We start from the raw sequence: 19,067 nt of genomic DNA on the forward strand, positions 1-19,067 counted from the left end.
CCAACAAGTTGGCTATTGAAGAACGCCATGAAATCTTCCATACAAAATGACAGATTCGTTTTCTCCCGTATTTCCAACTTTTTCGGAAGCATTTCTTAACCTTTCCGTCACACGAACACGTCGCAGTACTGGGCGTCAACAGTGGAAAAATCACGCAAATCCGTCGACCTGTTCTTAAGCCAACTCGTGACAAACACACACCATTCTATTTTTAATTATGTAGACAGAAATTCGTTATGGCATTTTTTTTAAATATGCATAAGGTTATAGAAATTTCTTCATGGTGGGGTTCCAAAAGTTATGGAGACATTTCTAAAACCCTATAAATGTTCCGGGGCGATTCTTTGAGAAAGCCATGAAGTAATTATTTGCGGTACTTCTGAATATCTAAAGAATTTCCAAAAAAGATTCCTTGGTTATTTATTGAGGAATCTTTGGAAATACTTGATTGTGATAAAACGGAAATAATTTTTTGAGATAAATCTGGAGAAACAAAAGTTTTATGATAAATCTTTGCAGCAATTCTCGATATTGATTTCGAAATCGCTACCTGAGTCTGCACAATATTTTTTGAAAAACGAATCTCAGTAAAAATTTTTGAACGAATTCCCAGAGGTATTCCTGGTTACTTGGAAAAATCCCATGGAAAATTCCGGAAGCAACTTATGGAAATTTTTGGATGAACATGTACATAACTTTTAGACGAACTGCTAACTCATTGATGAAGAACTTTTAGAGAAAGTCGTAGATAAATTCCGGTTGAAATTGAAGTTTCTTTTACGAATGATGAAAGGAATCCAATCAAAATATTTCGGAAGAAACCCTCGACAATGCTGTTGATAAACTGCCATAAACATCACGGGAGAATTTTGTAGATATATTATTAGTGAGATCATTGTAAGCATTAATATGGCAACCTGTGAAGGAATTCATCGAAGAATATCTAATTGAACTCCCGGAGAAATCTCAAGAATAACAATTCAAATCCTGGGGACTGAGGACTACTTCGATATTTTCACAGCCCTAGTGAAAACAATGTACAATGGTTCAAATTGATAATTTAGCAGGAATAAGTGTTTTGTCTATTGTCGTCGATTTCAGATGTATGTTGTCTTGAGAGAAGTTATTCGTTATTGAGTTTTGCATCTTCTAAGAGAAAAAGCCCTTATTCAAGTTTCTTTGACTCAAACTTTTTTGTTTGATAAAACTTGTGGCTCCGCTCTTGAGCAAACTTTTAGAAAATGTTGACTTGAAGAGTTGGTTCGATAATTTTTTTTAGGCAGCCTTCAAAAGACCATACGCTAGGCAAGTTTCAATGTCAAAACTGTTAGAACGTCATTTCTGTTAATTGAGAAAATTCACTTCAAAAATGGACTTAAATTCGCCTGTAACTCACAAGCTTTGTAACTTAGGTACTCCATTTTTTGTTTCACATTTCTCCATAAAGTTACATTTTACATAGTTGTAGATCTAGTTCAACCTACAATTTTGCCGTTATCTTTACAATCTTGTGAGTTACACGCGAACTTCAAGTATTTTAGGAGTATTTTTGAGAATTATACCAGTAATTCCTCCAAAGATGGCTACAGGGATTCCTTGAAACTCTCTACAAAACAATCGTTCAGGATTTTCACAAATTCAAAATGGAATTTCTACGGATACTTTCTGGAATTCATCATCATCAAATCTCTGGATAATATCTCGCAGGATTTTCTCAAGAAATTCCTCGCAAAAATATCGGACGAAATCTCGGAAGAAATTTGTGTAGGAATGTTCGGATGACCTACTTGAAAAATGGCTGTTATGTGAAATGGTGGGGTACCTTCAATGGATATTCAAAACACACATGAAAATTTTAGCTTATAAACGACTGAGGAACTTCTAGAGGAATCTCGGGTCGAATTAATTGAGGAATTAGAGTTCGTAAAAGTTTTCATCGAATAACATCTGGATATATTTTTGGAACAATCCCTGGGAGTTTTTGTGGATTTCTTGTACACAGTTCGAACGAAACGTGTAAATTTCTGAGATATATAATATGTGCATTGGAGCGTGGAATATCATGGATATTTGCATGATATGTCTTGTAAACTTCAATTATATGTCATGTGATCCAGCAGGATCCTGTGTGATTACATGACATATAACACATTTTTACATGATTTCAGACTTAAATTTACATAACATCATGTTTACATCGCATAAATGGATGTAAACTTTGTGTAATCTTCATTATTTTTAACTGTGTAGGATCACAATCAATCTTCTGTGGACTTTCTTGAAAGAACTTCCATATGAATCTCTTGAAGATGTCCTAGATCCTAGCTGTTTTGGTAGTGTTATTCGAACAATACGTCAAGCTATTTCCATAGGATTCGTTATCATGAAAAAAGGACGTTTCTAGTAATACTGTTTCATATGGTATACCCTCTTCAACATCTAATCCAATCCATCTAGTGTTCATTACTATTTTTTCTCCTTGCTCCCTATTACTTTGAGCAAAACAGACCGATATGCCGGTAAACAAATTAAATACCTTATAAGGTGGAGGATGTAAAAGGCTTACAGAAAAGATTGTTACCAACCCCTATTATACCTATGCTCCTATTGGAATCCTGCATGCCTGTCCCTGAAAAGTGACAAACAATTTTGGTATGAAATTTTGGCTACTCCTTGGACATTATTACACTTCTTCTGAACTTCATAAACATTGCTTTCAAAGTGCCTTAGCTCTCTGGAGTGCCAGTAAAATCCTGATTATGATATATTGGTCACAGCGCAGAACAACGAACAGGACACGGATTACGGATTGGATACCCCGACTAACAATCGTGGGCTGGCAGTGTACTTTACTGTACCCTGAGTAAGGAAGGATGACACCAATTTGAAACGGCGAATGGGACTATGAGTAGAATGCCTCCCTCCTGATAAAACCTTGGCAGGCCTTCGTGTACGTTCGAAACCTGAGACGAGACTCGCGAAGACGGTCTTCTTTTTCTGTGATTGCTGAGTTTTTTTGTAATTCCCCTTTGTGTTTATACCAATTATGCGCTAGCCGTTCAAACCCTCACATGAACCTCAGCAAAAATGATTGAGTTTGCATCACATCGAATCATAAATAGCCGTTTGAGTGAAATTTCATGCCAGCAAACGTAGCAGACATTAGACATAATTAATCTTCTGCTTAGATTTATCAGCAACTTTGTAAAAAACTGCTCCGCTGACTGAGGTTTTTAATAACAATTTACTTTGAACACAATACTTTTCACTTTTTCAGCCATAAAAACGGTGGGCTGCATTTGACGTTTCGTGAGAGGGGAATCTGGGCTGCATATGACGTTGATATTTTTCCTCTTCGCGAGTCTCTCTCAGTTCGAAACTCGTCACCAACCTCGGTGAGTAGTAGGCTCAGATGCAACATTCCTGACTTACGCCGATTTGGCCTCTGAACACAAGCTCCATGAAGGATTGTGGCAACCCTATCATGGCCTCCCTTCCTGATTCAAGTGTTTATAGTAAACACGGGGAGTAGCACTGTTCAAGACGACCGGCAGCATGAGAAGTCGGAGTTGTTGTAAGTAATGTATGAGCTCGTAAACACCAAAAACAATGTCCACCTCACACAGTGCGCATCGCCTTCGTGCTGGGTACACGAATTCTCTCTGCTCTTGGAAGTTTTTTTAAAAACTACTAAAGCAATAAAACAGTAGTTTTCAGTGCTAAAATTAAAAACGGTACTTTTCAGTGCTACTAAAACTGATAAAGTACGTCTTACTCAGGTGAGGTTCGGCAAAACATTATTTATTTGAAAATAATTCATGGCTTACTATTAATACGATCTATAATTCAATGATTACTTAGTTTTTAAAATTCCCCCTTAATCTTGAATTACAGAATTCCAAGGGTCTTCATCACTCCTTCAAGCTTCGCTACTGGAATCGCCTTGGTAAGAGCATCCGCGATTTGCTCACCTGTTCCAACGTGCTCAAGTCCGATGATGTTCTGCGCCAATTTCTCTCGCACGAAAATGGTGTCGGATATCAATATGCTTGCTGCGGGGTGAATATCCGACCTCCTTCTTCGCCAAATGCACAGCGCTGAGATTATCGCAACGGATTTGAACAGCTTCGGATATCCCTTGGAGCTCTTCACGTAGTCCACGCCACCACAGGGCTTCTTAGGTCGCCGCTGAAACAGCCATATACTCCGCCTCCATTGTGGACAAAGCAACTGTGGCTTGCTTCCGACAATTCCACGAAATCGCACCACCTGCTTGCTTGAAAACATAGCCAGTGATCGAACGACGAGTATCGGGATCGTTTCCCCAGTCCGCGTCACTGTAGCCGACGAATGCTTCTGCCGACTCCTTCGAATACGTTAGTTTCCTCGACTTCGTACCTTTCAAATACCGCAGTATTCGTTTCGCTGCTGTCCAATGTGCCTTTCTTGGATTTTGGCAGAACTGGCTTACCATGTTGACCGCAAAACTAATGTCCGGTCTAGTCGACTGCGCCAAGTACTGTAGACTTCCCACCAGCTTCATTTGAAATTTAGCCATCAGGTCCTTCTTCAGCCTATCCACCCAACGCTGGTTGTTGGAAAACCCCAAGATGTCGTCCACGTATACGGCTACAATCAAAATCATACCACCTTCAACTTTGAAGCACACGCACGTATCGTAGGATGATCGCTTCAGTCCTATCCGTTTCAACTCAGCTTCCAATTTTTGGTTCCACACCCTACTGGCTTGCTTGAGGCCATAGAGTGCTTTACGCAGCCGACAAACTTTCCTGGATGAACTTGGATCGACGAATCCTTCCGGCTGTACCATGTAAATGGCTTTATCACCTAGATCTCCTTGCAAAAACGCCGTCGCCGCATCAAGCTGATGGATTTGGAGGTTCATCTTGGCAGTTATCGACATTAGGTACCGGATGGTAGCATAATGAACTACAGGTGAAAACGTTTCGTTGTAGTCGACGCCTTTCACCTGGGAAAAGCCCCTTTATCACCAAACGAGCTTTGTATCGCTCTAGAGTTCCATCCAGGTTCGTCTTCACCTTGTAGACCCACTTGCATTGTAAGGGTTTCCTCCCGCTCGGCAGATTCCAGGTTTCGTTCACCGCCAGGGCCTCGAATTCCGCCACCATCGCTTCCTTCCATCTGTCGCTGTCATGCCTGGTAATTGCCTTACGAAATGTCTGTGGTTCGATCCCCGTGTCATCATAATTTATCTGCTCGGGTTGGGAAACGCTATCAGGAAAAATATTACAGCTCATGATATAATCACGATACTTGCCTGGGGTAACGTGCTCCCTCGCACTGCGCCTTACTAACAATTGTGGGTCCTCTGATTGTAGAGGGAGCACGGAAGGTTGTTGCTCCTCATCGAAAATCGAATCTGCATCGCTGTAGATCGATTCGTCCAACCGATTCTCCTCATTTGCAGCGCCATCGGATGCATCGTCAGCCTCCATTGGTTCCCTGTGGATAATCAACTCACTCCCTTCCACGTTGTCTTCTGGCTCATCTATCGTGTTGCGCTTCGATTGGCATTCATCAAGGAATATCACATCCCTGCTAACAAACACTTTCTTGCTCACCTTGTTGTACACCCTGTACGCCTTGGAGCCTTCGCTGTACCCAACGAGAATACACGCTACAGACTTCTTGTCCCATTTCTTCCGCTTCTCCTTCGGTATATGCACCATCACATTGGTTCCGAATATGCGAAGATGCGACACATCCGGCCGTTTGCCAGAAAACTTTTCCTCCGGGGTTACCGATAGTCCCTTTGTCGGCGAACGATTGACCACATGCGATGCAACTGCGACTGCTTCTGCCCAAAAACTGTTATCCAGATCCGCATCGGACAGCATACTCCTCGCTCTCTCGACCAACGTCCGATTCATCCACTCTGCCAATCCATTTTGCTCCGGGTTGTAGGGAGCAGACGTCTCGTGCTGGATTCCTTCCTTTCGCAAAAAGTTTCGGAAATTTCGATTGACACACTCTTTGCCATTGTCTGTCCGTATTCGCTTGATCCGTTCTCCAGTTTGGTTCTCCGCAAAAGCATTATAGTCTTGCAACGCCTCGAGCACTTCCGTTTTAGACTTCAGGAAATAAACGACGGTTTTTCGACTAGCGTCGTCGATAAAGGTCAGAAAGTAACGGCTGCCTCCAATCGACTTGGTTTCCATAGGGCCGCACAAGTCCGAATGGATCAGTTCCAATACTCGGTCTTCTCGGTTCCCCTTCGCCTTGAACGGTTGACGACAATGCTTGCCTTGAATGCACGGTATGCATCTCTCCGAGGTTTCCACATCATATTCCAGTCCGGTTACCATCTCCTTCAATCACTTCATTCCACCTGCGGATAGATGCCCCATACGCCGATGCCACATCTCGTACTTGTCGTCCCGAACCAAATTCGCAATGGGCTTCTTCACTTTGGATAGCTTGTAGAGGCCATTCACTTCAAGGCCAATCGCAACTACCTTGTTGTCGGGGTTGACAACTTTGCACTCCTCCTTCGCAAACACCACCTTAAATCCCTTTTGGCATACCTTGCTTACGGAAAGTAGATTAATCACCAAATCAGGGACGCAAAGAACATCGCTCATCGTGAGGTCCACTGTCGCTTCACCGCAATCTGCCTCCAGCTTCACCGATCCTTTCGCCACAACGGCTACCTCTGCATTGTTGGCCACGTTGATCCTCGTCGACACATTCAACGGATTTTCCAGCATATATTTGTTCCGGCACAAGTGTGCGGTTGCACCAGGATCAAAAAACCAATCGCTGTCGTTCCGCTCAGATGACTGCACTGCACGTGAAGCAAAGAATGCCGCATGTCCTTTTTGAGTATCACGCTTCTCTTTCTTCTTCCCGCTCGCTTCCTTCTGGCATTCCGACGCAAAGTGTCCCAGCTTCCTACAACGGAAGCACTTCATGCCAGACTTCTCGACTTGCTTCTTCGATGCGTTTTGCTTGCTGAAAAACGCATTATTGTTTTCGGACGCTTTTGAACCGCCCGTGACCTTCACCTCCTGCATGATCTTAGCCTTGACCATGTCCGCTGTCAGTGCCACTCCGGATGACTCCAGACCCAAAATCATTGGATCGTACTTCTTCGGCAAACCTTTCAGCAGCAAACTGCACATCCAAGTGTCGTCCACCTTGAAGCCGATTTCCGCCAGCTGGTTACACGTGAGCATAATTTCGTTCACGTACTCCTGTGGGGACTGGCAAATGACATCATCGTCCCTCTCGGCACCTACCAGTCGAATACCCGTTAACTTCAGAAGGCCGGCTCCAAAGGCACGTTCCCCACCAGTTGGGAGATTTGTGCCATTATCCGTTAACTTACGAAGAAGACCAATCCTGCGGGTAGAACCGCTGTCCTCGAACGTGTTCCGCAAGTTGTCCCACGCTTCTTTAGCAGTTTTCGCATTTGCCCGCCCGTAAATGCTCCGATCGATATTCAGGCAGATGGTTGCCAGAGCTTGTTCTGACAATTCGTCACTTACTTCCGGATCTCCTTCATTACGCTCCTTCACGGCACACCAGGTCCGCTCCTTGATGAGGACCATCTTGGTGCAAAACGCCCAAGAATTGTAATTTTCCGATCCACGAAGCACTTCTCTCGCTTGCAACGAAACCATACCTCCGGGTAATCTCGTTCCGCTTGCGCACCGGGACGTCTTCCATCTCCAACGACTTGATCTTGAGCACCTACGGCACCATCAGCGGCTTGATTGGACATCATTCTTCACGAAAGCCCACGAAAATTTTCAAGATTGAAAAAAAAAATCCTCCGCCAAACAATGCCGTTTCTATGGAACAGTTTCCAATAACTGGGCCAATAACCGTATTACTCAGGTGAGGTTCGGGCAACTAATGAACATTATTTACACGGCATAAAAATTAACAAGGCAGGCTCTTCACTGATGTAAATATCAAGTTTGATTGTAAACATGTGACGTCACTCCTATCGTAACATATATCTTTCGGACCACTAGATCATTTTTTTCGAAAATTTGTTCGAGGTGGATAGAAATGACGTCGTTAAGTAGCTGTTAGTTTTCGGAATATATCACCTTCTTAATTTTGTCCACCGTGATTATTTATTTGAAAATAATTCATGGCTTACTATTAATACGATCTATAATTCAATGATTACTTAGTTTCTAACAAAAACACTTTTACGATCCCTGTTTGGACCCGTGCCTTCGATTTTTCCTTGGACCCGTTGGCGAAAGCTAGCGGTGGTAATCCTTCTTGGACACCGTCTTGGGAAAAAAAACCTCTCGAAGGTCACGTTTTCTTATTCACTAAACATAGTTGCAACAACAAATAAAAGGAAGGGTGAATCTCTGAATTCACAACTTCCTTCCAAAAAAGTGGGATTTAAAACTGTCACTAAACGTGGCAAGAATGGAAGAAAGGACGTTTCCCCGGAATGCGAACTTTCTTCCAAGGGTGAAATGGATAATTGTATCGAAATGAGCAAACAGTTCGATGCTCTAGACAAATTTTCCGAACACCAAATCGAAGCAGCCTCTAGCCCAGGCTCTTTGATTCAAGTGAGGAAGCAAAGAGTGCCGCCTATCGTGGTCAGTTGTTCCGAATTTGGGGGATTTAGGCAGGAGATCTTGAACTCCTTAGGGGAATCAAGGTTTTCCTTCCAAATCGCAAAGAAAGGAGACTGTCGCGTTTTGCCGGAAACTCTTAAAGATCGTGAACTTCTTCTCAGACATCTTGAAGAGAAGAAGCACAATTTTTTACTTATGACGACAAAACTGAACGTTTGTTCAAAAGTTGTCTTGAAAGGTCTCTCAAGTGACCTCAAGTCACCTGAAGAGATCAAAAATGGAATAAATGATTTACTTGGATTTTCCCCAGTCCAAGTAATCCAGGGTGTCTACTCGTTACAGATATGAAATTCCCTGATATTTCCAGGTTTTACAAAATAATTCCAGGTTAAAAAATACTCTAATTTCAGATGGATAAAAAAAAGACAAAACAAAATTTGATTAATTTCTGCCCGCCCGGGCGGAAAAAAGGCTAATGTTTGTAACAATATTTTACAATAAACTTTACGCTGTTTTCTAAAATATATTCATAACATTAAAATCATATAACCTATGAAAAAATATTTAAAATATAATCACTTCATTGCATCGTATTAATGATACAAACATAATTTGTTTTATATATTATTCCCATCTGAAACACAAACAAACCATAAAACTTTTGAATCCTCGGATGATTTATTAATTTCTATCTGGAAAATAGCATCACGGATAATTCAGACCATAGTTAATCAAACACTTGTATATTCCAGTCCGACTTGTATAACATTTAAATATTGTACAGTGATACCTCCATGAGTCAATGTTCCATGACTCGATATCGACTCATGGAACCATACTAGAAACAAAATTTTATGGTTACTATGATGGTCCCTTAAAACAGCTTTTTATAGCATTGCTGTTCCATGATTCGATATTTCCATGAGTCGATGGTCCCTTCAATATCGACTCATGGAGGTTTCACTGTATTTCTGATATATGATGAATTGTTTGCTGATTTTTTGCCTGAAAATGAGACAAAATAGGCCAAACAGGAATAACATGTGATTATTTCGAAAATTATTACAAGGAATTTATCAATGACATTTGTTTTAGAAACCTCAACAATACAACCTGGTTTTTGCTAAATATAGCTACATGATTAATTAAGAGATCATCAGAAATAATTTAAGAAAGCCAAATGTTCTCCAGCATTTTATCCGGTGGTTCTTCTATCGATTTCTATAGGATATCCTCCAAGACTCCCTTTTAGAACTTCTTTAAAAAAATAACCAGAAATATCTCCAAAGATTAAAATAAAAATGTCGTCCTTTGATTTAAAAAAAAAATTGTCGTCTATAACTTCTTTAAGATTTTAACTAGGAATATCTCTAAGAATGTCTTCAGGAAATACTCGGACATTTTTTAAAGAGTTCCTACAGTATTCTTTCAAGAATTTTTGCAGGCATTTGTACATTGATGAATAAGTGATTACTATAAGAACTCATAGACTCTTGAGTAAACTTTATTTTCTAGTTCAATTGTTAGTATGATTGAAAAATAACGAATCAATCGAAACTCTGGATAATATTCTGCAGGATTTTCTGAAGGAACTCCTTGAATAACATCGGAGTCCCTTATAAAATGCGTAGAAGTAATCGGAGGATCACAAAATCACAAAAAAAATATTGCAGAATTAACTTGTATGGAATTCTAAACACACTTTAGAGGATTCTATGGCATTTTTTTAGAAATGTTTGAAAGAACAACAGTAGTAATTCTTGGGTGAAATTCTGGAGAAATTCCTAGAAACATCTAGAGGAACTCAGTAATGAAACACAAAGTTAAGTTTGCGGAACTCTCGAGAACTTTCGAGGAATTTTTGGAGTTAACGTGAATGAAATGACGTAGACATTCTTAACGATTTTCTTGAAACAAAAAGCCTGGACATGTATTTTTATTTAAAAAAAAAACTCGGAAATGAATCTTTGCGGGTTTCATTGGAAGAAATTTTGTAAAAATCTTTGGAAGATCTCCTAGAGTAACTACTGGGAAATTCAGTTGAAGAATTAGTGGAAAAATATCTGGAGGAAGTCCTGGGATAGCGTTTGAAAAAAATAAAATCAAATCAATACCTGAGAAAATTACTGAAGATAGCCATGTTGAAATGCTCGGGAATTTCGAAGGGCAACTTTTGGAGAAATTTTTCAAGATATTCTTTGAAAATCGCTGGAAGAATATCTGGAGGAATTGATAGAGGTATCTCTGGAAGAATTTTTGAGGAGATTCCTGTAGAAGTATCTGAACGTATTCTAGATTAAATCTCTGGAAAGCCACTAGGATAATTACTGAGGCTTTTCCTCGAGAAAATTAAGATGATTATTTTTAAAGAATCAGTTGAATAGGCTCGTAATAGTCTCAAAAGGTTACTCTGGAACTTACTGAATTTTGCATCAAAATTCACTGCAAACAAGATAAAGAAAAATGAGATTTGTGATTTAGTTAAAAGAAAGATCCTATCCTATCAAAATAAAACCCGAATTTCTAAAAAAAAACCTGCTACCAGCCCCGAAATTGATAAATTGATTGTTTCAACACTTTAAATTGACAGCTGGTAAAATTCCAGATTACTTTCTCAAAATCCAATTATTTTCCAGTTTTTCAAATTTCGACTAATTTAAAAATCGTGCTTGAAAATGTGTGAATTTATTAATGATCGAATTTAGACATATTCATAAAATTGAATCATATCTTGGAGAGCCGATTAAATTTCATACCCGAAAAGATCCTCAGCTGAAGAAGCGTTTTGATAGCGGCGCAGCCGAAATTTTTTGGGGGGTATAAACGCGAAAATCCTTTGTCATGAACATATTCTATCATGAACTACAACCTCACTGAAATTTCCCTGATTGTTATCGAAATTCCCTGAGAATTCCAGGTTTTCCAGGTTTTTCCAGGTAGTAGACACCCTGTAATCATTAAGGACTGTTAATTTTATAAAGTGGACACTTTGTTTATGCTATATCTTTTTTATTTATTGATAAAATCGTAATCGGTTTTCTGTGTATCGTTGACCTATTATTCTAAAATGCTATGAAAATATAAAATCTTTGAAAATGCTTTCGGTTGAAGAGCTAAAAAGTTTTTCCAAAAACTCTTCAAAAAAGCTGTCCGTCAAAGTTTAACATTATTTTTCGCAAAACAAAAATCCTTATTTTTATGAACAAATTGTATGTTTGTATCCTTTACTATTCTACAAAAGGTAAAGCTTTAAAAATATCAATTATATTCCACCATTCTATGACATTAGGTAACTTTAGTGATTTACCCATTTATGGTCAAATTTGCTGATACACCATCCTTTCACTCCCAGCAAAAGAGAAAAGTAAAAAGCGTGTTCAAAACTAGTTTGGATTACTAAAGAAACTATATTAGTATAAACGAAAGCTAAATCGTGAGATTAAACTACAGTCTTAAGTATAAATTTTACTGTTTATGGTAGTTTTACTAAAAAGTCTCATACTTTTAAAATCATGTACGTATATTTATCGATCTACAGCAAATTGTAAACAGTTTTCTCCGAATTTTTCAATTGGTAATATCAGAATAACATATTATGAAAATAATATGTGGAGAATAAAATCGATTTTATTACAGCAGTGTTGCTAATTTTGATGATTGTCAATGTAGTTTGATGGGTCTTCTAAGAATAAAACAATTGTGTTTCTGTTGTGCTTTGAATGTGACGTGGGGACTTACTAAGTAACTCTATGAAGGCGTAAGTTATTTTTCATATTAATACTATATTAGGACTTCCGTCAGGAGGTACTTTTACACAAAAAATTCTACTCATATCAATTCCCATCAAATTTAAAAAAAAATTCTTTAAAAATATACGGGAAAATTGATTTTATTATATCTGTATAATTGTTGCTCCAAAAATAACTTGATTTTTTCCATCAGGCTTCTGATTGATGATGCTTTCGAAGAACAAGCCTTTTTTGAAAATAGAAAATATAAATTATCGAATTTTCCAGCCAATTTCTTACAATCATTGATTTTGATAACCTCAAAAAATCGACCGATCTAATCGTTGTTCCATATTCGTGTGAAATTTAATTATTTTGGAGAATTTTTATTATCGCAAAATTGTACAATACTAGTCGAACGATGTGCAAAAAACCGATTGAAATTTCATTGATTAATAAGAAAGATACAGCATGCACAAGGTGTCCACTTTATAAAATGAACAGTCCTTATGAAAAAGAGAACCCAATCTGGCATTGTTCGGAAAGGGCTTTCTCAAGAATAGTATTTAGTACACTTTAACGAAAAAGAACTAAATAATATTAAAGCTTTAGATAAAGCAAAACTTACGTTCGATGTCCGTTTGACATGGGAACATTTCCAGAAACCTGGAGGAAATTACCAGAACCCCACTCAGTGCCGTCGGTGCCAAAAGTGGTACAAAAAATTGTCGCATGGATGCTAAATGCATGATTTGCGGAGGTTCTTCTCACGCCAAGGACGTCTGTCCAGTGAAGGGAAATATCGATAAGTTCTTATGCGCCAATTGCAATGGCAATCATAAGTCAATTTTTTGGTCATGCCCTTCGCGCAAGAGAGTCATTGAGGCTCGTGCCAGGCAAATGAAAGATAATATCCGTTACGATAACGGTCGTTTCCGGAATTTGCCTGGTAGAGTATCTACCCCGCTTCTTCGTCTACCGAAAATTCTAATGGGAAATCATCAGATAATGTACCCACTTAAAAGCGATATGTCTGTCTGTGATTTGAATTTTCTAACTGAACAATTGAATCTAATGATTGATGCAATGTTCAAAGCCACCACTATGACCAGGGCTGGTAGCAAGAATTGGTACCGAAAAAAGTTATTTTAGTGACCAAATTTGAGAAATAAGTGACTAAAAGTGACTTTCTATTCTCGAAAAAGTGACTAAAAGTGACTTGAAAAGCAACCCGTAATCAATTTTATTTCAATTCTAGTATACTGTTTTACGATCAATATCATTATTATTATTGTGCTTCCAAATTTACAAGATATCGCCTAGAATTTTTTTAAACAGGGTAGTTTATATTTACGTAAATAATCCTTTTTAGTAGATTTTAAATATTTTCAAAATGTTGTGTCTTTTATATTACCAAAGTATTTTATATTGTAAATTTTAATAAGAATTTGGAACATTTGTAAAATTAAAATTTTTGTCATTTCACATTTCCATTTAAACTCCAGCTTTTCTACCTAATAAGGTCAATATTTTTATGCATTAATCGATATTTCAAATAAAAAATGATGACAGAAGATCAAATTTGATTGGAATACTGCTTAAATCGCGTCCTTTAAGGTGATTATAAAAAGAAGCCAAACTTTGAACTTTCAAGTGCACAAGACGAGAGTATCTGACAACAGTTCACGTTGAAAATCAATCAAATTGGTTGCTTGCTGGTGGTGACCAATGGGATAGATTTTCAACGCGGAGCGCTGTTCAATTCTTAAGTCTTGTGCTCTTGAAAATTTGAAGTATGGCTTCGTTCTTTAATCACCTTAAACGCCGACTAAGGAAGAAATTTGCCATCAGTAAGTTTAATGGAAGGTATTCACATTCTAAGACTTCCTCGTAAAATTACGACAAGTAAATTTTCGTTTTGCCGTAAATTATATACCTTCATGTATTCAATCTGTTTTTTTTTAAGAAAAACCACGAACGAAAAAAAAAATTAAAAAAATCATATTTTTTATGAGAAATTTTGAAAAATTTACGAGGAATTTCTAAAAAAAATCTTAGTGTAATTTCTGATGAAACTTGTGTGAGTTATAATGATGAATACCTACAAGGATAACTGAAAGATCTCTCGAATTCTTGATGAATATATTTCTTGATAAATTGCTATGATAATAAAAGCATATTAATTCATCAATGATCCGAGCAATAACTGTAATAATTGCTGTAGTATTAACTAGTGTGGAACCTTGATGAAATTTTAAAGAATCTATGCAGGTCTTGTATTTGAAAAAATATCAGTGAAGTGTTTGAGCCGCAGTAATAATATTTTGAAGAAATGCTGGACAAATTTCTAGAGGAATCTAATGAGGAATCCCAGACGCAATTCATCGAGCAATTTTTGGAAAAGATTTTATCCAATAATACCTTAAGTAAGTTTTGAGAAATTCCGAAGAGTAATTATATATGAAGTTTTGAGAGAATCCTTATAAAAAGGCCTGGATTTAATGAAAAATGCGTAGGAATTATTGTAGGGTTTCTTGTAAAAATGTCGATTTTTTCGAAAACTCTATAATAAACCTTTGGGTAAAAACTTCTGTAGGGATTGCGGGAAGAATCCTAGAAGTAGCGATTTAAGAAATCTGTGAAAGAATCAGTGATCTGGAGGAAATACTGAAATTTTTTCTTCAGAGTAATCTCTGTGAAAATTACTACAGGTAGTAGCGTGGGAATGCTCTAAAATTTTTAGTATAAAATTGAGAATAAATTCCTCTGAGCTTCTATTGAAAAATTGCTGGTGGCATTCCTGGTGGAGTTCTTGAAAGTATTCCAGAAGGAATCTCTGGATAAATAGTTACGTAATAGTCTCTGAAGGTTTCTCTGGAGCCAGCCTCTAGAATGTTGCACCAGAATTCATTGCAAGCAGATTAACCATCTATTTCCGACGACTTTAATCGCACCTTCTTTATGAAAAAGCGTTTTTATAAAAGGTAATGCAAAAAACAATATTTCAAGGGGTCTACTTTTTTTAAAATCAGTTTAAAATTTGTTGGTTGTTTTACAATAGTAAACTGATTGCTTTCCAATAGTTTTACTATTCAAAAAGTTAGTTGACTTTTGGATTAATTTGATAAGTATAGAATCATAATCTACTGTTAACTCTCCCTTACTCAATATTTCGTATCTCGATATCGAGTTAGAGAACCACAGTAAAAGTTGGTTTTCATGGCTACTGCGATGGTCCCTCGGATCGCATTTGCACTGGTGTGTTCCATAATTCGATACCTGCCTTACTCGATGGCCCCTTCAATATCGAGTTATGGAGAGTTGACTGTAGAAACTAATGCATAGTATTCCTCTGGTTCGGTTTGCCTCAAGTTCGTCAAAAATAATTGAGCTCTGGAACTACCATGGGAAAGAAAGGGTTATGGCAAAAAAGTGACTTTAGATACCATATTGATTATAATGTCTTTAGAGACCCTAACTAAAAATAAACACTTTTTAGAGATATGCATTGCAATAGTATCCAAGCCATTAAAAAAGATCTGCTTACCTGAGAATATACTATTTTTACTAGCTTTCATCGTTTCCTACAAATATTATTTATTTCATATGCTCATGAAAGATACCTAACTAGAACTGGGAATCGTATTTGCCTTTCCCATTTTAGCAATCCTAATTCGGCACCCTGCTAACTTAAAACTTAGCCTAAATTAAGAAGGCCGATTCAAAATTTTCTCCCGAAAAATTAGCTCAAAATAGTTGAGAAAAGTGACTTTTTGACGAAAAAAGTGACTTTAGTTGAAATGGCTTCAAAAAAGAGACTTTAAAGTGACTGGCCTCAAAAAAGTGACCAAGTCACTAAAAAGTGACTCGCTACCTGCCTTGTAGACTATGACTGAAACAGTCCAAGTTGGTGTAAAATTTACTAATCAAATTATTATTGGATTACGTTTTTCTAATGAATCCAAATAATAATTTAAATATTTAAAATTGGAATGCTCGTTCTCTGAATGGTAAGCTGCTTTAATGGGATAACAAGATTTGTTCGGAAAAAGTAGGAAAAACAGCAAGTCAAATTATTCCATAATGAAAAGTAGCCACATGTCAGTCCCACTACAAATTTCCGCACCGTTTAACACAAAAATGAACCGTGTTTTGATCATCTTTATATTTTCCTCAGGAAGATGTCGTAGGAAAAAGCATGTTGTGAAAGTTTCATCAAAATTTTAACATGTTCCAATCCTCTGGATTTGTTTGAATATTCCTATGGAAAACGAGTTTGAAAACTTCACAGCCCATTTCTCAATGCTTACTTTTACAGAAGGACTGACTTGCAGTATAACAGTCGTTAAAAGCGGTTATGGTGTATCACCAAAAATGCGATCGATGATCACCTTCTGATTTTGACAGAGCCGCTTACAAAGTTAAAATCCATATTCACCGGCGCCACTCATTTGAGAGTGCCGTATGAGTTCCCACCCAACAATCCATCTTCCACGGAAACGACCCGGGAGCCGTGTTTGCCAACCTCTGCCAGAGCGTGTTAAATAGAACCATCCCCGTCGAACGTCGAAGCGGGTGAAACACGACAAAGTTTCGCCTGCTTTTATGCACAGACTGTTGTGGTTGAGCCACGTCGTAGCTCAGAAAAGGACGAAGACAACAACGATACTGGGGAGAGAGCGAAGCAGGCCTTGATGGCGTGTGTGTTGACTGTCATTTTACGAGTTCTCGAGGGATTTATTGTGTATTCCTAGGAATGAAGCCACCGCCTCACCCCCAATTCCCCAGCTCCCACTCCTGTCACTTTCAGTTTGATGACTGTTGATAGTAAAAGGGCAGCCGCTGGGATGAATGGGATTTATGGGAGTTGGCGTGAATGGGCGGAAAAGTGAAAATTTCGAACATTTTTTTCGGAGCGTTGATGCTTTAAAAGAAAAATAGATAAAATGAGAGACACTTACCATGCCAGTGGTCCTGTCCACCGCCAGATGATTCAGGGTAGAATTAAAAACTATTTGACTAACTAGTCGACTGCTAAGGTTTTCTGTGCCATTTGCTCCCTTCAGCGGGAAGTTGCTGTTGGCCAGTGGCTGCGCGCACAGAATTTTAATGAGGATGATAAGGATGATACCGCACCACTGGATTCGCTCCATTGCTATGATTTCTGTAGAGGAGAGAGAGAAAGAAGAGGAAATTTGTTACATTTTGTATCACAGTTGGCGGTGAGATCGAGCGAAAAAGGGTGCAGCTGATTGTATCGAAACGGGATTTACCGGAATTTGATTTGCGTTTTTGAATACCTAAGCTCATATTGATATGGAACTCTTTATCTTGAATACTATGAATCTATCATCTATTCCAATTGATCTTCTTCTTCTTGGCATTACATCCTCATTGGGACAAACCCTGCTTCTCAGCTTAGTGTTCAATGAGTTCTTCCACAGTTATCAACTGAGAGCTTTCTTTGCCAAAGTTGCCATTTTCGCATTCGTATCTCGTGTGACAAGTACGATGATACTCTATGCCCAGGGATTTCAAGGAAATTTCCATTACGAAAAGATCTTAAACCGACCGGGAATCGAACCCAGACACCTTCAGCATGGCTTTTCTTTGTAGCCGCGGACTCTAACCTCTCGGCTAAGGAAGGCCCCAACATAATATGATATATAATACTAGAATAACTGTCATGAAATTGCAATGGGAACAGTAAAGTTTATCAAAAATAAATAATTTCGTTCATATAAGCTGCACCCTAATCTACTCGATTGTCTACATTCTAGTCACTCCTTCCGGTGAATTGTGCTTGGCATGTGCATCGGCAGGGTCCCGTGTATTTCTTCAAATCCCCTTTTGCTGGCAAACGACAACTCCCGGTGATGTCGTCATCGTCTTCACCAGCCCTTGAACGGCTTCTTCGACTGTAGTAAACCAGGTTACCACCTTCAGCTCCCTCCTCAGACACACTCTTACCGCAGTCTCATTCACTCACAATCGAACTCGCACGCCAATCGAAGAACGGACACTCCCACACAATCATAAATCGAACCTGAACTGCAGAACTGTAAAAGCAATTGCTCAACCAAAAACTGCTGAGACGTTTCCTCTTGCAGAATAGATATTTGCTGACTCTGGATGTTCACACATCATCACCAGCACCATCATCATCATCATCGACATCGGCATCAGCCAGCATCAACTTGAGCAGCATGGATTGCTTTGATTCGACGATATCAACCACCACCGCATACGAGAAGAGTCGGCCATTGACGACGACGATGGATCGGAACGGATCGAAGTAGGCTTTCAATAGGCTTTCGGTATATCGCACAGGCAAGAGCAACAACGGCGGCAGTCAATTACGAGTAATAATTCCCGAACAAAAGAAGCAAAATCGGCCTCCTGCGATTGACTGACTGCCAGAGTGTGCGAGGCGAGCATCATTCGGGTGATGGGGATGAATGGAGTCTCTGGCGGAGTTTTTGGCCGCCGCCGCCGCGTACAACCCAGCGGCAGTCGACGACCCGAAAAGCCTCTTCTCGAAATGCAATAATACACCAATCGTTTGTTGGTTGGTTGTGTGGCGTGATTCGTATATTGTAGGTATATGTACAAGACGTATTATGACCATGCCATGCCATCGCCGCCACCAGCAGCGATGCCAGATCTAGGGAATTGAAGATTCGGAAGATCTATTGATATCGAGGACGAAGGCTACGGAAATTGATGTTTGCAAAGTAATTTTACC

The 19,067-nt window shown here is 38.8% G+C and overlaps 1 protein-coding gene across 3 annotated transcripts in view; it reads right to left on the minus strand.

Moving 5' to 3' along the window:
- Window positions 1–19,067, minus strand: part of LOC5574317 (plexin-A2) — a 247,689-nt gene that overhangs the window by 104,278 nt on the left and 124,344 nt on the right. For all 3 annotated transcript variants that reach the window (XM_021838880.1, XM_021838879.1, XM_021838881.1), the window contains one exon: window positions 17,284–17,486. In XM_021838880.1, coding sequence (XP_021694572.1) covers window positions 17,284–17,475 — 192 coding nt within the window. In that variant the 5' untranslated portion in view covers window positions 17,476–17,486. The remainder of the gene's footprint in view (window positions 1–17,283; window positions 17,487–19,067) is intronic.

Source organism: Aedes aegypti, chromosome 1, assembly GCF_002204515.2.
Source record: "Aedes aegypti strain LVP_AGWG chromosome 1, AaegL5.0 Primary Assembly, whole genome shotgun sequence".
NCBI classification, from domain to species: Eukaryota; Metazoa; Arthropoda; class Insecta; order Diptera; family Culicidae; genus Aedes; species Aedes aegypti.